A 23,522-nucleotide genomic window follows, 5' to 3' on the forward strand; every position below is an offset into this window, starting at 1 on the left:
CTGTGTAACAGCCCAAATTAGTACTGCAAAGTCAATACAAATTTATACCATGTATTTTAAGTATTCCTACCACCATTTATAGCCTTCTAGGCTAACAGTATCTCAAGCCTTGGCCAACAGTCCTTTAACTGTTCCATGACTTCCACGCTGACATCTCATTATGGTCCAGATTTTGATATCATTAATCAAACAACCATCTTATTCCATGAATAGTTATCCGCCCGACATGAGCTCTCTGAATAAGGACTTATTTAGCCCAAGTATCAGATTTGGCACTGAAACAGAACAGACTATGTAGATAAGAACTTTCAAATTTGGATGGAAATAATCATGTTTAAGCACAGTTCTACAATATGCAAAGTATCAGCTGTTTTTAATGAAGTGTTGACAGCACTTTTCAGAATCAACCTTAGGTGGGGTAAATAAGGGAAATAAGAAATTTGACTAAAACTTACATCTTGAACTGCTAAATTTTCCACCAGTGGAGGAGCATGCTACAATACAGAAGACAAAATGCAGGAGCTGTTTTACTGCAGTGTACACTTTCCAATAACTTCTGTTGGCAGTTTATCTAAATTTAGCCTGTCTTCTGCAGATGAATGGTTGCAGAGTGTAATCCCACTGATGTAACTTCAAACAAGTTCTGTGTTTAAAGTTATCATTTGTTCTTAAAAAAAAAAGCAAAACAAAGCAAAACAAACAAACAAAAAACCAAAACAAACAAAAAAAAAACCCACAAAAAAACACTGTTTCCGTTATCAGAAAGTCATCAAGCCATCTTGGCTCCATAGCTCTGTCTTAAAAAGGAAGTCTGACTCAGAGGCACAGGTTTGCGTGAAGTTGGCGGCAAAAAGTTATCCTGCATTATATCATAACATGGTATTGCATCTGTTCCTCTTCAGCAAAGAGAATAAATTAACTCCGCTGCATGTCAGTATAACATATCTATACCATATAACACTCCTGACTTGCAAATACTATTTTCTGACTCAAGTTCACTGAAAACTGAGTATACAGGCAAAAAAAAAAAAAAAGTGGTTAGCTGTTACAGTAGTCTAATAATCTGGCATTAAAATTGATAGAAGCAACAAAATCCCCATGCAGTAGGCTGAGACTCAACTGTTAACTGGCAATTATCTTCTCCACCACAGCTGCCTCTTCACATAAAGGACTTTCCAGTTATGTAAATAGAGAGCTTAAGGATAAGTTTTATTACGTGCTCAGTATTGATCTGACAGATTCAAGAGTTGATTCAGAATTGAATTCCATCACAGATTTATGGAGGAATTGAGGAATGTTATGGATCTTTTGTGTTCAAGCAAGTTGTCCACTGACAGACACAGATGGAACATAAGTAAAACTAAGACAATACTGAGCATTAATGAAATTCCCTTGCTTAATTTTCCGTTCCAAGCTTGCATGTATAATAACTACCTGAAGGGAGGTTGTAGTGACATGGAGGTCAGCCTCTTCTCTTAAGTAACAAGTGATAGGACTAGAGGGAGTGGCCTCAAGTTGTGCCACGGAAGATTCAGATTGGGTGTTAGAAAACACTACTTCTCCGAAAAAGTGGTCAGGCACTGGAATGGGCTGCTCAGGGAAGTGGTGGAGTCTTTGACCATGGAGGTGTTCAAGGAACATTTACACGCTGCATTGAGGGACATGGTTTAGTGAGAACTATCGGTGAGAGGTGGACAGTTGGACAGGATGATCTTGTAGGTCTTTTCTAGCCTTTGTGATTTTGTGATTCTATGATTCTAGCCTTTGCAAGACCTGTATTGTTTGTATTTGATAACTCTTAAAAAGTCAACACAGACTGGGACCATCTTCTAAATGTAAGAGAAAAATGCATACTCGATTTCAGAGACTAAAATCTCTAGAAGTCATTATCAGGAGAAAATTTTGCATGCTTTAATTTATTTCTGCTCTTATACAGAGTACAAATGAGCAGTTAGTACCTTAATTATGTAAAAGTGGATTTTACTCAAAACCATAGCTGACTTATTGTTCCACTAACCACAGTAAACCAAATGTATATCAATCAAACATCAGCTCAAAAAATCTGTATTTAGGAACCAGAAGTATCTTTTTAGAAAAGAGCAGTGAAACTGATATGCAATAAAAATCTGCCAAGACAGAAGAAATGTGACCTATTCAAACCACTGCAGTGAATGGATCCGTGCATATGAGAATAGACCAATCACAGGAAAATTGAATCTTCTTTTCACCATCCAACCTTTTGTTGAACAAAGACTGATCACAGAGTCATATCATGGATCATGAAGTACCATGGACTTCACATCACAACCCATGGATTGTAATCAACATGTGGCAGGATCATAATCTCTGCTGCATTAAAGTGATTTAATTAGCAACTTTTGCAAAGACTATGGTTATATTATGGAACTGCAAATAATTTAATTAAAGATGCTAATCCTCAATGGAAAGTTCATGCTTGTCTTTTTCTTTTTGACACTGAGATGCCTCTTTTTTAAAACAAAAGATTAAACATGGATTTCAATTACATACCATATGAACTATAATGTATTTAGCAGCATTTGTATTATATCCACCTTCATATATATATAAAACATATATACAGAACATGTTTACAGTTTCTCAAACTTTTAATGTATTTCTTCGCATATCCTTTAATATCATCTAAAAAATAAGACATTTTGACACCAGTTTTGTGTGATCTGCTGTCACTAACTATAGCATCTTTAAACATGACTGTCTCTTTGTCGACTTCACATTTGCTCTTAATTAAGGTCCAGCACACCACGAACTACAGGTTCACTTGATTCAGCACTTCAGATTTGAAACTGCCAAAATGCATTGTACACAGAACTTATTTCTTTGCTTTTGCATATTGGAACCCCAAGTTATTTTGAAATTTGTCATGCAGAATAAATATGGACCTATCTTACCTTGCATGTGTTCCACATAGCAATACACATCATAAGTTTCATTAGGAAAACGGCGTCCATATGTTCTGACTCCTTTCTTTCCCATTTTATCTCCAAAGCAACCAATTCTTGGATGTCTAATTGGATACCTGAAATGCAGCATGTCCGTATTTATTAACATGATAAGTCAGAACATTAAGTCTTTACAGGCTAAGTATACTAATTTGGAGAATCTCTGTCAAAGTGCGTTTTAAATGTCTCACCTAACAGTCTGGTCAGACAACCAGCCAGCATCACATTGTTCAAATCCATCTTCATATGCTGCCTTCAGTTGCTCTGGGCTTGCTATGACAGCACCATTGTCCAAACAAGTCTGCTGAGCTTGTGTAAAATTCAAAGTGTACCTGCTGGTGGCTGCACGATAGTGAAATACTACACCTGAAAAGATAACAAACTCAGATTACTGACACATCTCGCACAATTTCTGCAATCATCATTATACTGTAACTTTACCTGGATATTGTTACTATGGTAAAAACAGATGGGTACAATTAAAACACTAGAAGGCTGAGATATTCCATCAATAGAATTATGTTCCCCCCCTCTAGTGGCTACTACCAGTAACTATATGACATCCTAGCTTTTTAATAGTTTGAACTATATTTAGCATACTCTGAAAAAGTAATTAAACCATGTAAGCATTTCCACTTATGTAAAATGGAGCACCATGATCAAAAGGAAGAATGCACACTGAAGTACATCCATATGCTATGGGCACTACCTGACACACTGGCTTGTCAGCCCATCCAATTGCAAGCCAAATTGTGTGACCAGGCAAGACTGAACACACCTAATCACCGGAAAAAGCAAGAAAAGAACCAGCCTTTCGAAAGTAGCCAGCTGCAGTAACTGCATGCAGAAGTGCCAAGAGTGAATGGGGTAACCCTTGAGTGTTTGAGGACTGCCAGCCACAGGGAAGCATGCAGCCAGTGGGCACACCGAACAGTTTGTTCTTCTGATTCAGGCTGGATCATCAGTGATGGCCCTCATGTCTGATCCTACACATTCACAGATTATTGCAAACACAGCATTTATAAATATATGCCTGTTGACCTATTTTTTCATAACTAGGCTTTCCCATACACAGTACCAACAAAGCAGACAAAACAAATCTTGCTTTTATTATGTCCTTTCTGGTTCTGGAAAGAATCTAGACAATTTCCAAATTTACAAGAACATGTCAGATGTCTGGAGTGAGTAGGATAAGAGTTAAGATGGTTTTAGTTAAGACAAGTACTGACAGTACTCGTCAGCCACAGTACAGAAGCCACATTCTGCTTTCCATACACTTATGATTCCCACTCAGTTTGACAACAGTAGTGCCTGCATACCTAAAATGACCCACGATGGGCACCAATTCTAAGACAACAGATACTCCATCTGGCCAAATCACATCCCTCCCCATTTCTAAAGTCTTTTACAGTTTAGCACCACAAGGATGCCTCCTGACGATGGTTGAAAAATATACCTAACCTCATTTATTTCAATCAAAATCTTCAGAAACATTATAGCATCATAAATAATCCACTATGCAGAATGCCACAAAACAAGAAAAATAAATCACAAAATGTTATTTTTAGTGATAATTTTATTGGGGTATTTCCTGATGAGGAAACAATATACTGTTTTAATGACCTGGGAAATGTTGGCATTGAAGGAATAACAAATTTAATGCCAAGTCTTTGTTATTAGTGTACTGTTGAAAGATGGAAGTCTGATAACTCAGTAGTAAGCAGCAATATGAGTAACTTACTAAACTGACCAAATTCCAGCACACTTACAAATTGTAGGTGTTTCTCTTAAAGAGTAATTTAGTAAAATTATCCTGTTATCAAAGGCCTAACTGTGGACAATAAGCAAAAAATACTACTTTTTTCCTTACTGTGGTTTGCTAAGAAAGTTTCTCAACAAAAATAGAACACACTGTGTGAACTCACACACAGATAGTTCAAAGCTCTGTCATCAGATGTCATTTTTTCATTAACGCTTCTAGCAGAGAAACAAGAAATGGGAGAAGCACCAGAAATTTCAACTTTACTATGGACCCACACATCAGCTGCAGCCACCACTTGAAACCTCCTAGGCCACTACTGTCCCCATAAAGTGCATTTTCAGAGTCACTGGCAGAATACGTGATGCACAGTGCTTCTTCCAAACAGCAAAGGAATTATTTCAGCTTCAAATATTGAACTGGCAAAGTCCTAAGTGAAGAGCAGGTCACAACAAAATTATGGCTATGTTTATATTACATAAATTAAGTATTCCAGGTGCCTGCAATTCCATTATCATGACTATTAAACTGCTAGATTGGTTCGGTAAGTTACTTGGCTCTGGCCCCGTAACATCCTTCCAAACAATTTTCTAGGCAGACTTCAATAGTTAGCAAAGAGCAGGGACAACTTCCCGTGACTACCTTTCTTCTCTCTTGAGAATGAGAAGAGCAAGTGTAACAGTATAGATGAGGACCACAGCACTCCAATGGCCTGCGTGCTATGGCACAGCCACAAGGAAGCATATGTTATTACTAATGTAAACTCTCTGTTCTGGGTGACACAGAAAGGGAATGTCAGAGAGAGAGATGTACCAGCTTCAATGCTCCTACACTTTCTCTGCTGTAAGGCATCTTCCATTGCCTGCTTTAGGCAAATTTACAGATAATTTGTGTTGCATTAAGATAGAGCAAAGCTTTATCTTTATGTATGTGTTTGCATACAAACAAGCATGAGTGTAGCAGTATTTTGGCTTTGTTTACTCCATAACCATGCTCCATAACCATAACTCCTTATCACATGTCCATCACAGAACACTGCCTTACAACACAAAAAGTTAAGGTACCAGCAACTAATTACTTTAGGAATTTAAAGATACAAAATAACAAAAATATGAGTTTTAAGAGCTTTATTTTAATATATTGGGTATTTTATAACACAGTCCATACTCTGGGACATATACCTCCTGGTATAAACCAGCATGTATTCAGTGGTACAATAGTAATAAAAATTCTGAGGTTCAATTGACCTGTTTGGTCATGGTATTATTCAAAAGCTAGCCAACTTGACCTCACTTAATGTTAATGTACCAGTAGGATAGAATATTTGACACTGACTGTTATACAGAGTCAAACCAGAAATGCACAAGTATGTGAAGTAATTTGCTCATTTGGCTTGTTGTTTTAATTTTAATTAAAACAAATTTTATAGACATTTAGATTCATTGCCTCTAATACTTTTTCCCCCCTGCAAGTTCACTTAACTGATGTAACATGACTTCATCTAGGCACAAGAACACTGCTTTTCCACAAAACCACAGAAAGGCTTATTAACTTAGCAGGAGAAGGCAACATACTTCTCTGAACTCGCATTATTTTAAAGCTTTAAGCTGCCTACAAACGAGTGCATTCTCAACAAGCCCCTTATTTCTTACAGACTGAAAGCAATCAATAGCCTTGCTGATGACATGTGGACCTTGCATTACCTTAGTGAGGCAGGACTAAAGAGTTAATGCTAACATCAATTTAAAGGATCTGCCGAGAAAATGCCTTTGGTCATTTGTAAATCCTGGAAAGGAACTTGGAGAATGCTTTGTTCTCCTCACCCAGATCCAAAAGGTAAACTTCACCTATTCTCAGAGTTTAAAGCTCTTCCATTTCCAGTGAGGAGCCAATGGACATAAAAGAGCCTCCAAGATGAATGGGAAGGAGGACGTCAGTATGTATAAGCCTGAGCAACAGCTGCAATAATTAGAAGACCCCCTGGGGCTAAGAAGATTAAAGTGCAGGACTTTCATTGTTTCAGTTAGACAGAGAGAAGGGGGCAAAATCCATTGTCCGAGTTCTTGCACTTTACAACATTTGTAAAGGATTTTTCCCCTTTGTCCACTTGCCCTCTGAAAGAAAAGGCAAGAAAGGAGTTGTCCTAGGAACAAATAAAGCAACTGAAAAACAGACTACAACAGCGTAATGTTGTCACCGAACATCTGGCAAAGTCAGTCTAATTACAGGAAGGAGCAGCAGTGTCTGCAAAAAAGAGCACTCACAGGAAAGTAATCTGCAGCATCCAAAATTCACCACCGCTGTCTGAGCAAGAGAGAATGTCTTTTATTCACTTATCTTTGCCTTATACCAGAGAAGGAAAGCATGAAGTGTTTCACTTAACAAACTAGGACTTTCCTGAGTAAGAGACTGATAATATGGTTTCACACCTTTGGGTTGCAGCTTTGCTTTATCATGTGCCAGGGTATCATGCTGCAACACTTCCGAGAACTGGAGGGATGGGCTCCTTCAAGACACTTCCTGCTTTATTGTGGCTAATAAACAACAGCTTTCATTGGTGAGCTCATGCTGCTGCAACTTGCCTTCCTGGAGTCACAGAAAGACTGAACTTCAGAAGTAGTTTCATACCACAAAGAATATGTAAAGAGAAAAGATAATTATGGTAGTGGTTGTTATTCTGTTCACTTTTATTTTCAGGTCTCAGTCAAAGCGGTACAGACCCTTCAAGCATCCCTCAATGCCAAAGCTAATAGAGCTCTAAACAAATTCGGTGATCTTCCTTGCTTTTATGCAGAAATCAACTTACATTACAAATGCAATCCAAAACAGAGGCAACAGGGCAGAGCCCTGCATCCAAGGAAGGAATAGAATGGTATTTTGAGCTTCCTGCAATAATTTATCTGTGCTCTCCACTCCAGGCTCTGCAACCATCTTGCGACTCCCATCCCTGGCTCTGGCAACCTGAGAGTAGGCTTGCGTTGCATCCACAGCATCTTGGCTGCCAGATGCCTCCAGGATCCTCTCTACATGCAGAGAGAAAGCACAAACTGACCACCTAGCTCCATTTGCTGGCTCTCCAGGGACTAGACTTCTTGCATCAACTCGCACGTTGCCCCTCTGCCCAAAATCTTTGCCTCCATCTTCACAGAGTAATGCAGCAGCATGCAAGTGTACACAGGCTCCTCCAAAGAAGCTGGTCCAGAGAAGGAAAGCGGTAGCTGCTCAGCCTGAACTGCATTCTTCTCACGGACGACTTGCCAAAGTGGAGGACTTGGTTACTACACCTGCATTGCCTTGGAACAGCCAGCCTAGATCACCCTCTTTCTTTGTTACCTCTACACAGTGATGTACTTGGATGCACAAGCATTCAGTGAAGCCAAGATGCTGCTGCTGAAATTTAAATTATTTAAAAAATAACTTAAAAGAAATACATAGCCCCTCAGAATTGCTCTCACAATAGATAACTGAAAGGATAAAAATCAGTGTAGCCATGCATATCAGGACCTACTTTATCTTCTTAAGGGAGGAGGTGTGTGGTCCTCTTGTAGATCCTCAGCCAGACCCCAAATCACCTGCAGCCTGAAGATCAGCTGCTACCTCCCAAGTCCCTGTGCCAGCGCTGTGGCAGATGTAGCACAGCATCTTTATTCCTACTCCCTAGGCACAGTACATGCAGAACCAGGAATTTCAACACAGAATTCCACTCCCCTCCCCTCCCTTTGACAGCCACTGTATATTCTGCTCTTTACCTTGTAGCTAAGAAACCTCCATCTCCCCTGCTATCACTTCCTCAGGAGAGTAAAGAATAAGCTTAAAAATGCAGCAGGCCATTTTTATTTAGTTATCAAAGAAGTGTGGAATTTCAACATCAACTGGTGATAAGGATTTAAGATAGATAAATCTAAAAGATTACAAAACCCCATCTCTTCAAATGCCATACTTAGGTGCTAATAAAGGGGAGTTCTAGCTTTAGAGGGAATAAATCAATTAGGTTGTCAACACACAATCTCTTAGGGCTCACGGCACAATTGAGAGGCAGTGTTCCCACACTGGAAACAACATCCATTTATTATCATTATAATGCCTGCAAGAAAGAAGAGTTTGCATAAAAATGAAATTGTGAATTACAGTCTACTCTGCGTCCCTAATTGCCGCTTCTTCCCATTAAGGAGGTCAGTATTTTAAGCTTAGGATTTTCCTTATTGGCTTTTTTCTACAATCCAATTTGTAAAAAGCCTCTCAAACAGTGGACTCAAACAGAAGCTAACAAAAGAAGGCCCGTGAAAGCAGTGAACTCCCAAGACAGCAGTAAGAAAAGGATAACATTATTGCCGAAAAATACTCCCTGACAAGATTTTCAAAAAGAGCAAGAAAATTGAAAGACCACATTTGCCACTTCAGTTAAATGTGCAGGCATCTCCAAGGTAAATAACCAAAAACTGGCTCAAGTGAGTGGTTAGTTCAGATTCTTTCATTTTGCTTACAGTTGGCCAAATATATTGCTTTTTAATATCTCACAGAACTACAGAAAGCAACGGTTCCATGACACATTCAATTATGTTTGAGAATGAAAAGTACTGTTAATCCGCATGTCCAGGTCAGCTTTTTATAAGGAATCTTACATCTATTTTATACAAGTGAACTTTCGTATACCTAGAGAAATGGAATAAATGTGGAGAGGTACAGTAGCACTTTTCATTAAACCCTTTGTGGGATTCAAACTTAGCACTGTTTGCTCCTGAAGGTTAGGAGCCTAGTTTACACTATCTGCCTAAGCCTCTCTGATCAGGGAACAGGAAGGAGAACTGCTAGAGAGCTCATCTCACCCACAACTCTCATCAGAAAAGAGCTGAGTGCTTAGCTTAGACTAGGCATCTGACTTTAAATCACTGAAGATAAAGTAAATTCTATCCTGACTTCAGACCCAGCACAGCTGAGAAATTTGATAAACTATTACTGGGTGGCTGAACACTCAGGGATGATGGTCAGAAGGCCTGAAGATCATTGTCTGCTGGTAATCAACCTCTACATTATCTCTATCCATATATCTATAGTAGGATGCAGATGAAATTCCATCGGTGTCAAAAAGCAGCTTGAAGTGGGAATGGAGAGACAGCTCAGTGCCAGCTAAGGAGAAAGGAAAATAATTTCTCCTCAGTACCTGAAGGCTCTTAATAGTCGGCATTTTTTGGGTAACAGCAACAAGGAAGCAACTAAGAACAATGGCAAAATAGGTTTCCAAAGACAGTAGTAGTAAAATAGAATAATTCAGTTGGAAAGTACATATAAAGACCAAGTCCAACTGCTACAGACTCCTAATAGAAGATAGTTTATGATGTAGGTTTAACAGTATCAGTAACAAGAAGGGTCCTAAAGATAAGCTCAAAACACCATAGAAAGATAAAATTACAACAGCTGAAAAGGAGGAACTGCTCATGAGAAAAATAAATTTTCAAACAGTGAAGTGCAAAGAGGAGACATCATCTCAAATGAAAATGAAAAGCAAATATGAATGAAGTGCTGAAGTGTTCTGCATATTCCACTTTTCGTAAGAGGTCCTAGTGCATAATACTGTAGACTGCTAGGTCTGTTATGAACAAAAAATCATCCTATCTGAGAAGTCAATTTCATTATAGGAACAAGCAGGGTATAAGGAAAGATTTTCTTACAAATAGTAATGGAAAAGGAGGTATCCAGCATGATGAAACTATGTAACACTGCAGAACTGTTGATGCAGGCTCCTTCCCCATCCGCAAGGACGACCCGTAAGTGTCATTAACTAAACAGGGTATCCATGTGGCAGCCCTGATGCCTCTTGTGCAACTAAAATTAAGTATTTCACACTTCTTTCTTAAGCTTTCACCAGTGAAAATAGTAATGAGGGGTACAGTTCAGTCTGGCCCTACTGATTTTCACTGATCTCACAGACAGTGGGACTGAGTGCACCCTCAGCAAGCCTGCTGATGACATCAAGCTGAGCGGTGCAGTTGATATGACAGAAGGAAGCGAAACCATCAAAAGGGACGTGGACAGGCAGGAGAAGAGGTCCCATGAGAACATTATGAGGTTCAATAAGCCCAAGTGCAAGGTGCTGCACTTGGGTCCGGGCAATCCCAAATATGAGTACAGATTGGGAGAACAACTCATTGAGAACAGCCCTGCTGAGAACTTGGGCATACTGGTGGACAAAAAGCTCTACGTGAGCCAGCAGTGCACTTGCAGCCCAGAAGGCCAACTGTATCCTGGGCTGACTCAACAGAGGGGTGGCCAGAGGAAAAGAGAGGTGATTGTTCCCCTCTACTTTGCCCTTGTGAGGCCCCAGCTGAATACAGGTCTGAGGACCCCGGGATAAAAAAGGTGAGGAGCTGCTGGAGTGGGTCCAGAGGAAGACCACAAAGATCATCAGTGGGCTGGAGCACCTTTCATTTGAAGAAAGGTTGAGGGAGTTAGGAATGTTCAGTCTGGTGAAGAGAAGGGTCTGGTGAGAATTCACACTGTGTCCTTTCAGTACCTTAAGGGAAATTATAAACAAGAGAGAGAGCGACTTTTTACATAGGCAGATACTGATAAAACAAGGGGGAGGAGATTTAAACTAAAAGAGAGGAGATTTGGATTAGATACTAGATGGAAATTCTTCACTCAGAGAGTGATGAGGCCCTGGCACAGCTGCCCAGAGAAGCTGTGGGTGCCCCATCTCTGGAGGCACTCAAGGCCAGGATGTATGGGACCCTATCTGGTGGGTAGCAACCTGCCCATGGCAGTGGTTTGGAACTGGATGGGCTTTAACATTCCTTTCAACCCAAACCATTCTGCGATTCTACGATCTTTGGGACATAACATGCAAAGTGCCTGACAACTCATTCAAATGGTAAGCCTTGCTTGATTTGGGCATTAACAAAGGCATATGTAACATGGTTATCTGCAACACCAAAGGAACAAGATTTCAAGTGACCAAGTCCTTCTGGTTCTACATTGCTATGACTTCCCCTTAATTTATTATTTAACATACAGAACAGTGTTAGCATTAAAATAAATAATTGAAACAGAATATTTAAAGGGAGATTATAATCAGAAGGGAAATCAAATTTTTACAGGTTGATAGTGATAGAACAAGGGGAATGGTTTTAAACTAAACTAAACTTTTAAAATGGTTTTAAACTTAAACTAAAGGAGGAAATATTTAGATTAGTTGTAAAGGGGAAGTTTTTCACTGAGAGGGTGGTGAGGTGCTGGCATAGACTACCCAGAGAGGTTGTGGATGCCTTTTCTCTGGAGGCGTTCAAGGCTAGGTTGGATGGGGCCCTGGGTAACATGATCTAGTGCTTGATCTAGTGACTTGCAACCATGCCTGTAGCAGGGGAGTTGGAATTTGATGATTCTTGGGGTCCCTTCCAACCCAAGCCATTCTATGATTCTACAATTCTATGATTCTGTGCTTCCTGAAGCATCACAGAAACATTCCTTCCCACCTCTAAACTGTCCCCAGAGTGAAGTTGGCAAAAGCCTCCAATAAGTCAGTCATTTAGGGTTCAGCTACACAATCAAGAAGTTTACTGTAATATTAGTAGAGTCATAGTAACTGTTTTGTCTACATACTTTTAATCCACTGAAAAGATGAAGCAAAAGGTGCTTGCTCAGATGTTAGAGAATAGGTGCTACACAAATGCATTTTATCTTTCATTCCATGATCATAAAATATGCCCTTTAGCAAGATAAGTGATAATCTTACCCAGCTTTACACGAGCAACAGCACCAGCTCTGCATGGAAGAGCAGACCAAAGCAGTGCTGAACTATGCCAGTTCTCAACTCAGAAATTACCACAATTAACGCATAAAGATTTCCCAATTCTGTGTTAACAACAGGTGATGAAGAATGCACGATGAACACACATCTCTCTTTCATTAATTATTATTATTTGGGGGAACAGATTCAAAAAGATGACATAACCAAAATAAATTATGTTTGTGACTAATACAATTGTTTGTTGTTGTTGTTGTTGTTGTTTTGTTTTGTTTTGTTTTAAGATAGTAGCCGAACTCACAAAAATGCCAAAGCCCTTATTGAAGTAAGGGTACAAAATTGAAGCAACAACATTAATATGAAATCTTTACAGCTTGTTCTGTCCCCCGAATTTTGACATCAAAGTAATCACAAAAAAGAGTAGCTTCAGAAAGAAAATGCTGTGTTTGAAATTTTCTTTCAATTTAAAAAAGATCTGAACTTTGCATCTCATTGCAGTGCTCTGCAGCAGCAGTAACACAAGCTAAAGTATTGCCATAAATCATCTGATATTTTATTGTAGTGAACATCTGCTGCTCCTGGATATAGATACATAGTCAAGGGAGCACTTTAAAGGACTAAGGAATGCCAGGTACATTCATTACTGAAAAATAATGTTCAAACCAGGATTTCTTTTGCTTTTGCCATTAAGACTACACAGCTTATGAAGTTAGAAAGACATTAATGGTTACACTGATTTATTGTATTTCCAAATTAAGACCACACCTTCAAAACCGTTCATTGAACAGATGCCAAAAGACTGCTAAAGTTAAGTTAGGCATAGTGGAAGAACAATATAGTATTAAGCCTACAAAAAATCTTAGCCAAAGCCATGATTTTCAACAGAAGATCCTAATATTTGTTTTGGGACTCAGTCACTTGACTCAACATCTAAGTTTCAAAAAATACCTGAGTGCAGAGAAGTGCAAGGTAGAGTACAAACCAATGCTCATGCAAGCTGGTACATCCACACAGCCCAGTGTTCTTCTGAGTAATTTTGGTTCAGAATTTGCATTTACATGACACAGTGCCTGGGCTAACATGTCCTGCCTTTCAGCAGTTTAATAGTTCAGGCTTAGTGCCAAACTGACAGGGCTATATAGCATCTATATGGAGCAGCCTACACATGGTGCTGTATAAGCAGGACCTTAGGAGAAACATGCCAATAGATCAGATGCTACTTTTGCCACTGACACTCTATTTAAAATAGTTTTGTTTCTTGTGCTTCTTTACAAGAACAATTCTCTTCCTCAAAGTTTTGGAGGTTATTTCTTTATAGTACTTGCATGCCAGCTCTTAGGTCTGGGTCTTCCACATGGAAGAATATTAGCAGCCTTCTACCTACTTGCCTTCCTGCAGCTTTTGGCAAGTGATTCTCCTAGCTATCCATCCAACAGTTACTATGGAGACAAAAGAAACTCTTCCTTGGTGCTTGATGTTTCTATCACAGAAAGAGCTGTTTGAGGTTAGATGGTTTACGTTCCCATGAGACGGCAGCCAGAGCTCCAGTAGAGCAGAGCAGTTGCTTCTTTTCATCCTACAGAAACAATTATTAAGAAACTGCTTCTGCCTGCCAAGTCTGTCTTCTTAGAAAGACACAGACATTTTCAGATAGATGTCTTATGTTATGTACTATGGTTCAAAAAGACTGGTTTTGGAAAACTCTAGAGGTACCTGCTAAAAAAAAAAAAAAGTAATTGTGAAAGCAGGAGTTCATCTTGTAAAGGATATAAAACCAACCAATGTACTACTGGAACAAGCGAACAGCATTTGCTCTGTGAATCAGGAGTACCCTCCCTGAACATGTGCAGGAGAAATGAGAAAAATATGGGCTGGAAAAAAATCTTAAAAATAATCAAAAAGAGAATGGGGCAAGTCAATATTGAAGGAAGAACAATCTCTTAATAATGGTCATATTAATGCTTTGTAGTTATATGTAGTAGCTGTTACCAGTTTGACTGGGATTGACTGGGATTATTGCTGAGTACAAATGAAATAAATGAATTCTTACCATCAACAGCCAGCGATACAATGCCTTGTGTGTCCTCAACTCCATACATCACATCACAGCGGTACACCCCTGCATCACTTGCACGCAGCCTAGAGAAAGTCAGTGAAGCATCACCGGTCTCCTCTGAATGGGTTGGAACAGACACCCTATCCTTGTAGTTCTGGCCTATTTTGATGTTCCCATTCTGGGCCACAAGGACTGTGGTTTCTTTTGCATCTTTTCCGCTTTTATCCAGTTCAACCTTTGACCATTTGATTCGAAGATATTCGGCTGCATAGCTGGAGGCTATGGTGGGTGTGGTTGAAAAGAAGCATGGAAGGACTGACGTTCCAGAGAGGGATCCCTTCACCAGGGTTTTTTTTTTCTGCTTTAACTAGAAGAATGGAAGAGAGTAGAAGAGAAAGGATATATCACATTAGCGACCAGCAAAATCAGAAACAGTTACATTTCATCACTATTTAATGATTAACAGACTTTTAAGACCTGAACTCTATGAACCCTAGCTGGTTCACAACAGGTCTGACCAGAGTAAGCCAAAGCAGATCCTCGGCCCTTGACTGAGCCCTTTCCTGTCTGGGTAAATTAATTCCCTGCTCTTTGATTTGTTTTTTTCCATTTGTTGGAGTCATTGACTGTAACATGGATGAATATTGGCTTCCTTTGGAAACTGTTTTGAAGGTTACAGATGACAGCTGAATTGTAAGAGCTACATTTTCAAACTTCACCAGACTAAAACCATTTGATGAAAGACAACCAGCTACCTCACATTTGTTGCCGGCCAAAACTAGGCACTTCAGGGAGCTAGTGATGCTTACACCTTATTTTACCTTACAGCAGCCTGTTCATGTGCTCACGTCCCAGAAGTAAAACACAGCCTAGGACTTTGCATACGTTGCATCCCTTACTCCATTTCTCTTTCAAGGGTTAACTCTTTTTATTGTATACATGCTGAAACAAAAGCCTTTTCAGTGAGATTATCCTAAATTGTCATTCTTTTGAAATTATTTCCTTGTAGCCCAGGGGCCTTTAACACATTACAGAAATGGGGTATTTTAGGATGTTAAAGCAAAAAAGAAGCAAAGCACACAGAAAGTCCCTGCTTGGCTCAAACTTGACTTGATAGGACCTTTATCATTTTTATGACATCTCCAGCTGCAAACACTTTACAGTGAAATGCTTCCATCTGACAATATCCCAAGGGGAAAGTTGACTACTGTTCATCCAACCTGCACACAACAACTGTCTGAAAACAGGATTTCTGTTAGATTTATGTTGTCACGTGATGTTATTTCACCATATTTAATGGCTTAATGAAGATTAAAGGCTGACATATAATAGAATCCATATCTCCTGTTTCACTGACCTGCAATCAAACATTTTTTCAAAGGCTGAAAATGCTAATCATTAATTTGAAGTCATCAAGGATTCATAAAGTTTAGAAACAAAATGACTTCAAATACCAGGCACCAGCAGGAAATATGAGATACCAGTACTTGAAAAGTTATCTAGATATTTATCTACCATCAAAAATATCATCACACTATAACGAGCAGAATATTTTGAAGGAAAAACAGGAGGGAATGAGAAAAGGGGAAAAAAACTTAAAACTCTTTATTAAGCTGACATGTATTTTAACATATGCGCATCACACAGAGATAAAACGTTAATAGAAACATCTACAAAGATATTCAATAACGACCAGTACGACAGCCATGCATTTTTACAAAAAAGTCCTAACCAGAAAAATACTGGCCCAGCCAAGGATGACCAAGATGTTGGAACGGAAGTCCTCAAATCATTTCCATTCATGCCTACCTAAGTTAAGATTCTTGGGAACTCAATGCAGAAACACTCGAGCTAGCTCTATGAGAACTGATTAGACCACAGAGAGTCTAACAACAATGGTGTAGCACTCTGCCAATACAGCTGCACTGCATCCAAAGCTCAAATGAAAAGTTCACACAGAACTGAGCTGATTTACCAGCAAGATTCTTCACTCTGATTCAAGCATGTAGTGAGATTTTCAGTCTTACAAGCAAAGACTGGTGAGATACTACATCTCATGTTCAACAAACACAACCTAACTGTTTCACACAACCTGAGCACGATCTAGCAAGGATGTGCTTATAAAACAGTGAATGACAAAAACAGGACCAACATATAACTAAGTCTGGGCAATTAACAAAGCTTTAAGACAGGCCTACAGACTACAGACTAGCTCAAAAGCTTTGATTGCAAACACATTTCTTTGAAAAAAAATACTGAAACAAGAATTTGGGGAAGTCATCTGATATTGTTTAAAAAGGAATAAAAACTTGACTTCCTTAGAGCCACCTGATTGCTAAAAACTGTAATGGGCTGGTTTTATCCCAAGATTTATAGTAGGAAAACATCACTGACTCTTATATCACCTTTAATTCTTTGGAACTTTATTTAATTACAGTTGGGAAGAGCTAAAGAAGTAGAATGAATACTCAATCCTATCAGTTGTGATGGAAAAACTGCCAAATCGCACAGGTGGGAGATTAAAATCAGTTTCAAAATATTTAGTTTTTATTATGATCTCTTGTCATCTATATACATTACAGGAACTTCTTAAATGAAAAATGATCTAGTTATAATTACGCTGACTGACAGAATTTTAATAAACTTTCAAGAGTTGTTTTTGGTTATGTGTGATCAAACCCTGAGGAAATTTCCTCTTTAGAATTCATGTCTTCTCATCAGTAGAATGAAACCCTCGACAGCAAACACGTATCATAATGATATGCAAATTAGATCTACCCTAAACTGGATTACATCCCAGAATAAGGGAAAACTATGTACCTACAAACAGACTCATTTAGCTGTAGAAAGCACTATGAAGTGCTTTTAAAAAGCAATCTGTTTTGACTAGTAGATGAGGAGAAAAGGGGAGAAAATACACTTTACTGAAAAAAAAAGTTTTGCATTGAAGATTAGGAGATATTCCTGTGCAGTTTCAAAAAACTTGGTTTCTTGCAGTAGTGCAAGCTAGCTGAGACAAACCCTACCTTAGAAGGGATGCAGCCAACAAAATGCAAACAAAATATTTTGTGACTGTTTGTAAATTTGAATACGAACTGAGAAAAGCAGATATTTACCCAATCACCACATGAAACAGTGATTACCCAATCACTGTTTCATACCACATCTTCACCTACCCAAGTAAAACCTCAAACACTGATAACATTCTTAAATGAGATATTGTTTTGATATGACTAAACTGGCTGGCAATTAATATGAGCATTCTTTTCTGTTGCTAAGTAAAATGCATCACTCTTGAGCATATTTAAGACCTTAGGGAAAATACACAGACAATAAAGAAACAAAATACACAGTTAAGTCCAAGTAACCTGGCTACAGATCTATCTTTCCAGAACTGCCAATAAAATCAGTGGGAGCTTTGTACTAAATGATGGGACAGCAGATTCAAGCCCAAAGTATGACATGCAGTCAGGTTACCAGCAGAGTCTCTGTGTCTTAGCAGCTGGGTTTTTGTGTCTTCCTTAATTTAAATATCAAATAGCTTCAATATTAGAATAAGAAGCAGGAGCAGAATGAGGACCTTTCCCATACATTCCCTGCAGTCTTAAGAAACAGAGTAAGAGAAGGAGGCATAATAATGAAAAAACAATCATCATCATATTCTGCAAGAAAATCTGCCAGAAAAGCATAAATCCCAGCTGCTGAACTCAGTGTAACATGCATACAGATGTGCAAACATTATAAGCAAAGCACACATGTTTTACAGCACATATATAACATTAACATGATATGCTAAATTGATGTATATTATTCATATACCTTCAAAAGGACATTATCACATACTGTAACCTAGGGTGTTTGTATTCTCTTTTGGATTATAGGGCTTTCATGAAAGCACGCTTATCCATGACATAATAAATAGTAGCTTATAATGAGTGAGGTAAACTTCAGCAATGATCATAATCACAGGTCCAGCTTGTGAACTACAGAACTGTAACACCAGCTAGTTCAAAGTGAGTAAATGGCAGGCTAGGAGCAGGCATAAACCTCGCTCATGAACTTCTGTCATTAATCTTTCACATGCACCACAGTAAATAGCAACGGTCTTATGGAAAGGCACTCCTGCAACCCCAGAAGCTTACACCGTATTTCCTGCTGCCCTCCTATTCAAAAAACACTTTCTGAGTATTTCAAGCCTTAAACAAGTCATGCAAAAGCATTCTCAGTTCTCTAAGGAAAAATACTTCTGTTGCTACATAAAATCTAAGGAGCAAGCCAGGCAAATATGCTAGATATTTATGAATGTGACCATTCAAGGAGATGAGAGTGAAAGAGAAAACAAAGGCAGGAATAATACTTAGTGGTGAACGCAGAACACTTTGTGCTTATAATCTTTTTTTTTTTTTTTTAAATTAAGCTTCAGTTTTGTGCCAGAATGAGCAGGGAGGTTATCATCTCCCTGTGTTCAGTTTTGGGCACCTCACTACAAGAAAGACATCAAGGCTTTGAAGTGTCAAGAGAAGGGCAGTAAAACTGGAGAGGGCTCTGGAGCACAAGTCTCATGAGGAGTGGCTGAGGAAATTGGGATTGTTCAGTCTGGAGAAGAGCAGGCTCAGGGAAGGCCTTAACGCTCTCTACAGCTGCCTGAAAGGAGGCTGTGGCAAGATGGGGGTCAGCCTTTTCTCCCACATAACAAGCAGTAGGACAAGGGGGAACGGCCTCAAGTTGTGTCAGAGAAGGTTTAGGTTGGATATCAGGAAAGACTTCTATCAAAGCGTGGTCAGGTGCTAGCACAGACTGCCCAGGGAGGTGGCAGAGTCACGGCCCCAGATGTGTTCAAGAAACGTTTAGACATTGTACTAAAGGGGCACGCTTTAGTGAGGCAATATTGGTGGTAGGTGGATGGTTGGTCTAGATAACCTTGGAGGTTTTCTCAACCTTGATGATTCTACAATTCAATAACCTAATTAATCTCTTGGATTCCGAAATTAACAAATTTGTTTGCTTTTTTTTCAAAAAGGGGTGCTTGGGGGAACATCCAAAGAAAGCCTTTTGGAGATAGTGGAAGAGGAAAGGAAGTGCTTAGGAAGACGCTCCAGGAAACAACTGAATCAATGATGCCAAAATCAAACATCAGACTGAATGACAGATGATTAGAGAACGCTGCTGTGCAGACTGGACAGTAAGGTTAGCTTTTAAACAGTACACATTTTTCAACATTCGTAGTCTCAACTGATGTTTAAAGTTTTCAACACAACATTTTTCCTAGCAGAAAATGACAACTGCCAAAGCTTATTTCTTTCATAAAATAATTGTTGATTTTGACAAATTTCCCATATGAGTTTCAAAAGAATGATTCTAAGATATCAGAACACTTTTGCCCAAAAGGCAACACTGCCATTAATCATAGGCAAATGACTATTCAGTTAACCCTTATGGTTAACCAAACCCATTTGGGGAACAGAAGCATGGGAATCTGTGTTTCACAAAAGATTTCAAGGCATCAATTTTACATTCAAATTCCTGATTAAAAAAAAAAAAAAAAAAAAAAAAGAAAGAAATGAAATGTAAGAAATTCCTGTCTAACTTTTCAAAATGCAAGCACAGATTTTATTTTAAAGGTGTTTTTTCCTTCTCTTTGTTCTAAACAGCAGGACTGGAAAGGTTTGTCTGTGACCTTGTAATATTCATCCTCAGAAGAGTTATTACATAAACTTACTAATATTTCTACAAAACAGAAATATATGGATCAAGCCCAGACTCTATTGGATTGATTCACATTAAAGTTTACCTCATTTTTGTCCTCATCAGCATGGCTGTATTCTGAAGAATTTCACATTTGAGAGCCTCTGTGGCTAACATATGATCTTCAACTTCAAAAATAAAACCCATGAAGTCCACAATGTACTTCTAGGAACACAAGGATTTTTCTGCACTTCTTCCAAAAGTTTCAAGTGAATAAGGACAGGTCAGAACTTGTCTATATTCCTGAGATGACCACACCAGCACACTCACAGAAATCTTGCTTGTGTTCTGGAAGTTACACGAACCATTTATAAACCATTTCAGAGGTGATGAAAGGTGGAGTAAGTTCAGGGGCACCTAATGGTGTCATCCCTTGTTCTACCAGTCAGCCTCACCTCTCCACAGACACTGATGCACTCCCATTCCCCTAATTCTATCAGCTCAAGCAATTGCATAAATCAGAGAGGCAGATCAAAGATCTGATCCAGCTGAAAACTAACTTGCAAAAAGGGTTATCTGATGTCTTTCAGACAAGTCATTTACCTGACTGAGCTGGACATATATCCCCATAAATACTGTCAACACAAAGAAAAACATGTCAGCCAGCACTAGGGTACGGAGAAGGGGCACAACTACCCCATGTAGTGTTAAATGATGTATGTGAGATTAGACTGACCACTGAATTATGCCCTAAATAAGCATGATCAGATTTTCAATAGGTTGTAACAGAAATGTCAGCATTACATATAATGTCAGATTCATTTGTCTTGCTTATTCTCTTCTTACATGCTCTCCACCCAAAGGCTGATTATCAGCTAAAATCTTAACTTCATACCTCTCATCAGGTGAGTGATGTATTAGCATTTACTCCATTTTAAAGCTGACTAATCATGCTACAACTTAGTAAATAAAAATTTTTAAGTTCCCTACATAAACTGACATTGTTAGTCCATGACCTCTTCTGAAAATCACTTGCTTTGCCTTGCAGAATACTTCATATGAACAAATAATTAAATGCCTGCAGATCCAAGAGCTGTACATCAGTGTACACTCACAGACATTTTACTGAGTAAAAAAAAATGGGGGGGCAAGGGGGGAAAAAGAAAAAGCTTGACATTTAATAACCAAAAGAATCTCAGCCCTCAATAAATGAGAAAATGGAAGCTTAGTTTCAGCACCTTGCCCCTCCCGGAAGCTTTGAGTCTTTTGTCTCTGAGAATGTCTTCTACTTGTCTTGGTCTGCTGTGTGTTTAGTAAAGAATGGAGAAATGAAACTGAAGGAGGAAGTGATGACAGGAAACAGTGAAGGATAGTGCTCCCAACCTGAGTGAAGAAAAAAGAAAAAGAAAAAAAAAAGCCCACCATCTTTTCTTCTAAAGTCAACTCTAAGCAGAACAGTTTTTATCTTACAGGAAGAACTACCTAAGAAAGAACTTTGCTAGACACAGTATAAGAGCTACCAAAAAAAAAAGAAAAAAAAAAAGTATAGAGTATATTTGATTTTCCAAAGGCTCATGAGAAGAAGAAAGTAGAATAATAATTGTCTTGATTTGAGGCTTGGGAAAACTATCATCCCAATTTTCAGAGTCTGCAGCTGCTGTAGGGACCTGCTCCCTACTAATTTTGAGTCAAAAGTTTCAAACCATAGCAATCATACATGGATATATATTTCGGTGTTAACATGTAATCACCATGAGAAGTAAATAGGGCTCCTACTTTCTACCCAAAGCTAAGACCTGCAGCTGCTTTAAGATGTTCCTGTTCCAGGCCCCAGCAGCCAGGAGCTTGCCACAGCTTCCAACGAGCTTGGCCTACAGCCCCCCCACAGCAGAGGGTCTGGCAGATACACTGCCCACCCCAAAAGCATGCCTCCTTAGGATCATTCTTCAGTTGTCACAGAGGCAGGCAGAGTCTGGGGCTCTTGGTTCCTCCATATCTCACTTGTATGTGGCACTTTTTTCACCCCGAATATAGAGTGTCAGAGACATACAAACTCATAGGGCTGCTGTTGCATCAATTACATGAGTGCATGCATTGGGATCTGACTGGTTGGTGTGCAGAACTGCTGTTCCTGTAGACCCAGGACTCCTGCACTTAATTTGCCACCTCTGCAGCTTGACTTGGTGCCGGGGAAGATTATGGAGCAGATTGTCTTGAGGGAGATCACGCGGCACGTGCAGGACAACCGGGGGATCAGGCCTAGCCAGCATGAGTTCATGAAGGGCAGGTCCTGCTTGACCAACCTGATCTCCTTCTATGATCTAGTGACCCATCTGGTGGATGAGGGAAAGGCTGTTGATGTGGTCTACCTAGACTTCAGCAAAGCCTTTTACACTGTCTCCCACAGTATTCTCCTGCAGAAGCTGGCAGATCGTGGCTTGGACAGATACACTCTTGGCTGGGTAAGGAACTGGCTGGAGGGCCGGGCCCAGAGAGTGGTGGTGAATGGAGTTAAATCCAGCTGGCGACCAGTCTCGAGTGGTGTTCCCCAGGGGTCAGCTCTGTCCTGTTTAATATCTTTATTGATGACCTGGATGAGGGCATTGAGTGTACCCTCAGTAAGTTTGCAGATGACACCAAGCTGGCTTGAAGTGTTGATCTGCCTGAGGGTAGCAAGGCCCTACAGAGGGATCTGGTAGGTTGGATAGCTGGGCTGAAGCCAGTGGGATGGGATTCAACAAGACCAAATGCCGGGTCCTGCACTTTGGCTGCAATAACCCCAGGCAACGCTACAGGCTTGGGGCAGAGTGGCTGGAAGACTGTGTAGAGGAAATGGACCTGGGGGTGTTGATTGACGCTAGACTGAACATGAGCCAGCAGTGTGCCCAGATGACCAAGAAGGCCAATGGCATCCAGGCTTGTATCAGAAATAGTGTGGCCAGCAGGAACAGGGAAGTAATTGTCCCCCTGTACTCAGCACTGGTGAGGCCACACCTCGAGTACTGTGTCCAGTTTTGGGCCCCTCACTGTAAGAAAGACATCGAGGCCCTGGAGCGTGTCCAGAGGAGGGCAACAAAGCTGGTGAGGGGTCTGGAGCACAGACCTTATGAAGAGCGGCTGAAGGAGCTGGGATTGTTCAGTCTAGAGAAGAGGAGGCTCAGGGGAGACCTCATTGCTCTCTATAACTTCCTGAAGGGAGGTTGTAGTGAGCTGGGGGTCAGCCTCTTCTCTCTCGGGTGACTAGTGATAGGACTAGAGGGAATGGCTTCAAGCTGCGCCAGGGAAGATTCAGGCTGGACG

At 39.7% G+C, this 23,522-nt stretch overlaps 1 protein-coding gene across 2 annotated transcripts in view; it reads right to left on the reverse strand.

Moving 5' to 3' along the window:
- VCAN (versican) overlaps window positions 1-23,522 on the reverse strand; it is a 106,360-nt gene that overhangs the window by 74,144 nt on the left and 8,694 nt on the right. The window contains 4 exon segments of one of the 2 annotated variants that reach the window (NM_204787.1): window positions 2,931-3,058; window positions 3,173-3,347; window positions 14,532-14,885; window positions 14,887-14,904. In NM_204787.1, the coding sequence (NP_990118.1) occupies window positions 2,931-3,058; window positions 3,173-3,347; window positions 14,532-14,885; window positions 14,887-14,904 (675 nt within the window). 2 annotated transcript variants of the gene reach the window in all.

Source organism: Gallus gallus, chromosome Z (genome assembly GCF_016699485.2).
Source record: "Gallus gallus isolate bGalGal1 chromosome Z, bGalGal1.mat.broiler.GRCg7b, whole genome shotgun sequence".
Classification (NCBI taxonomy): Eukaryota; Metazoa; Chordata; class Aves; order Galliformes; family Phasianidae; genus Gallus; species Gallus gallus.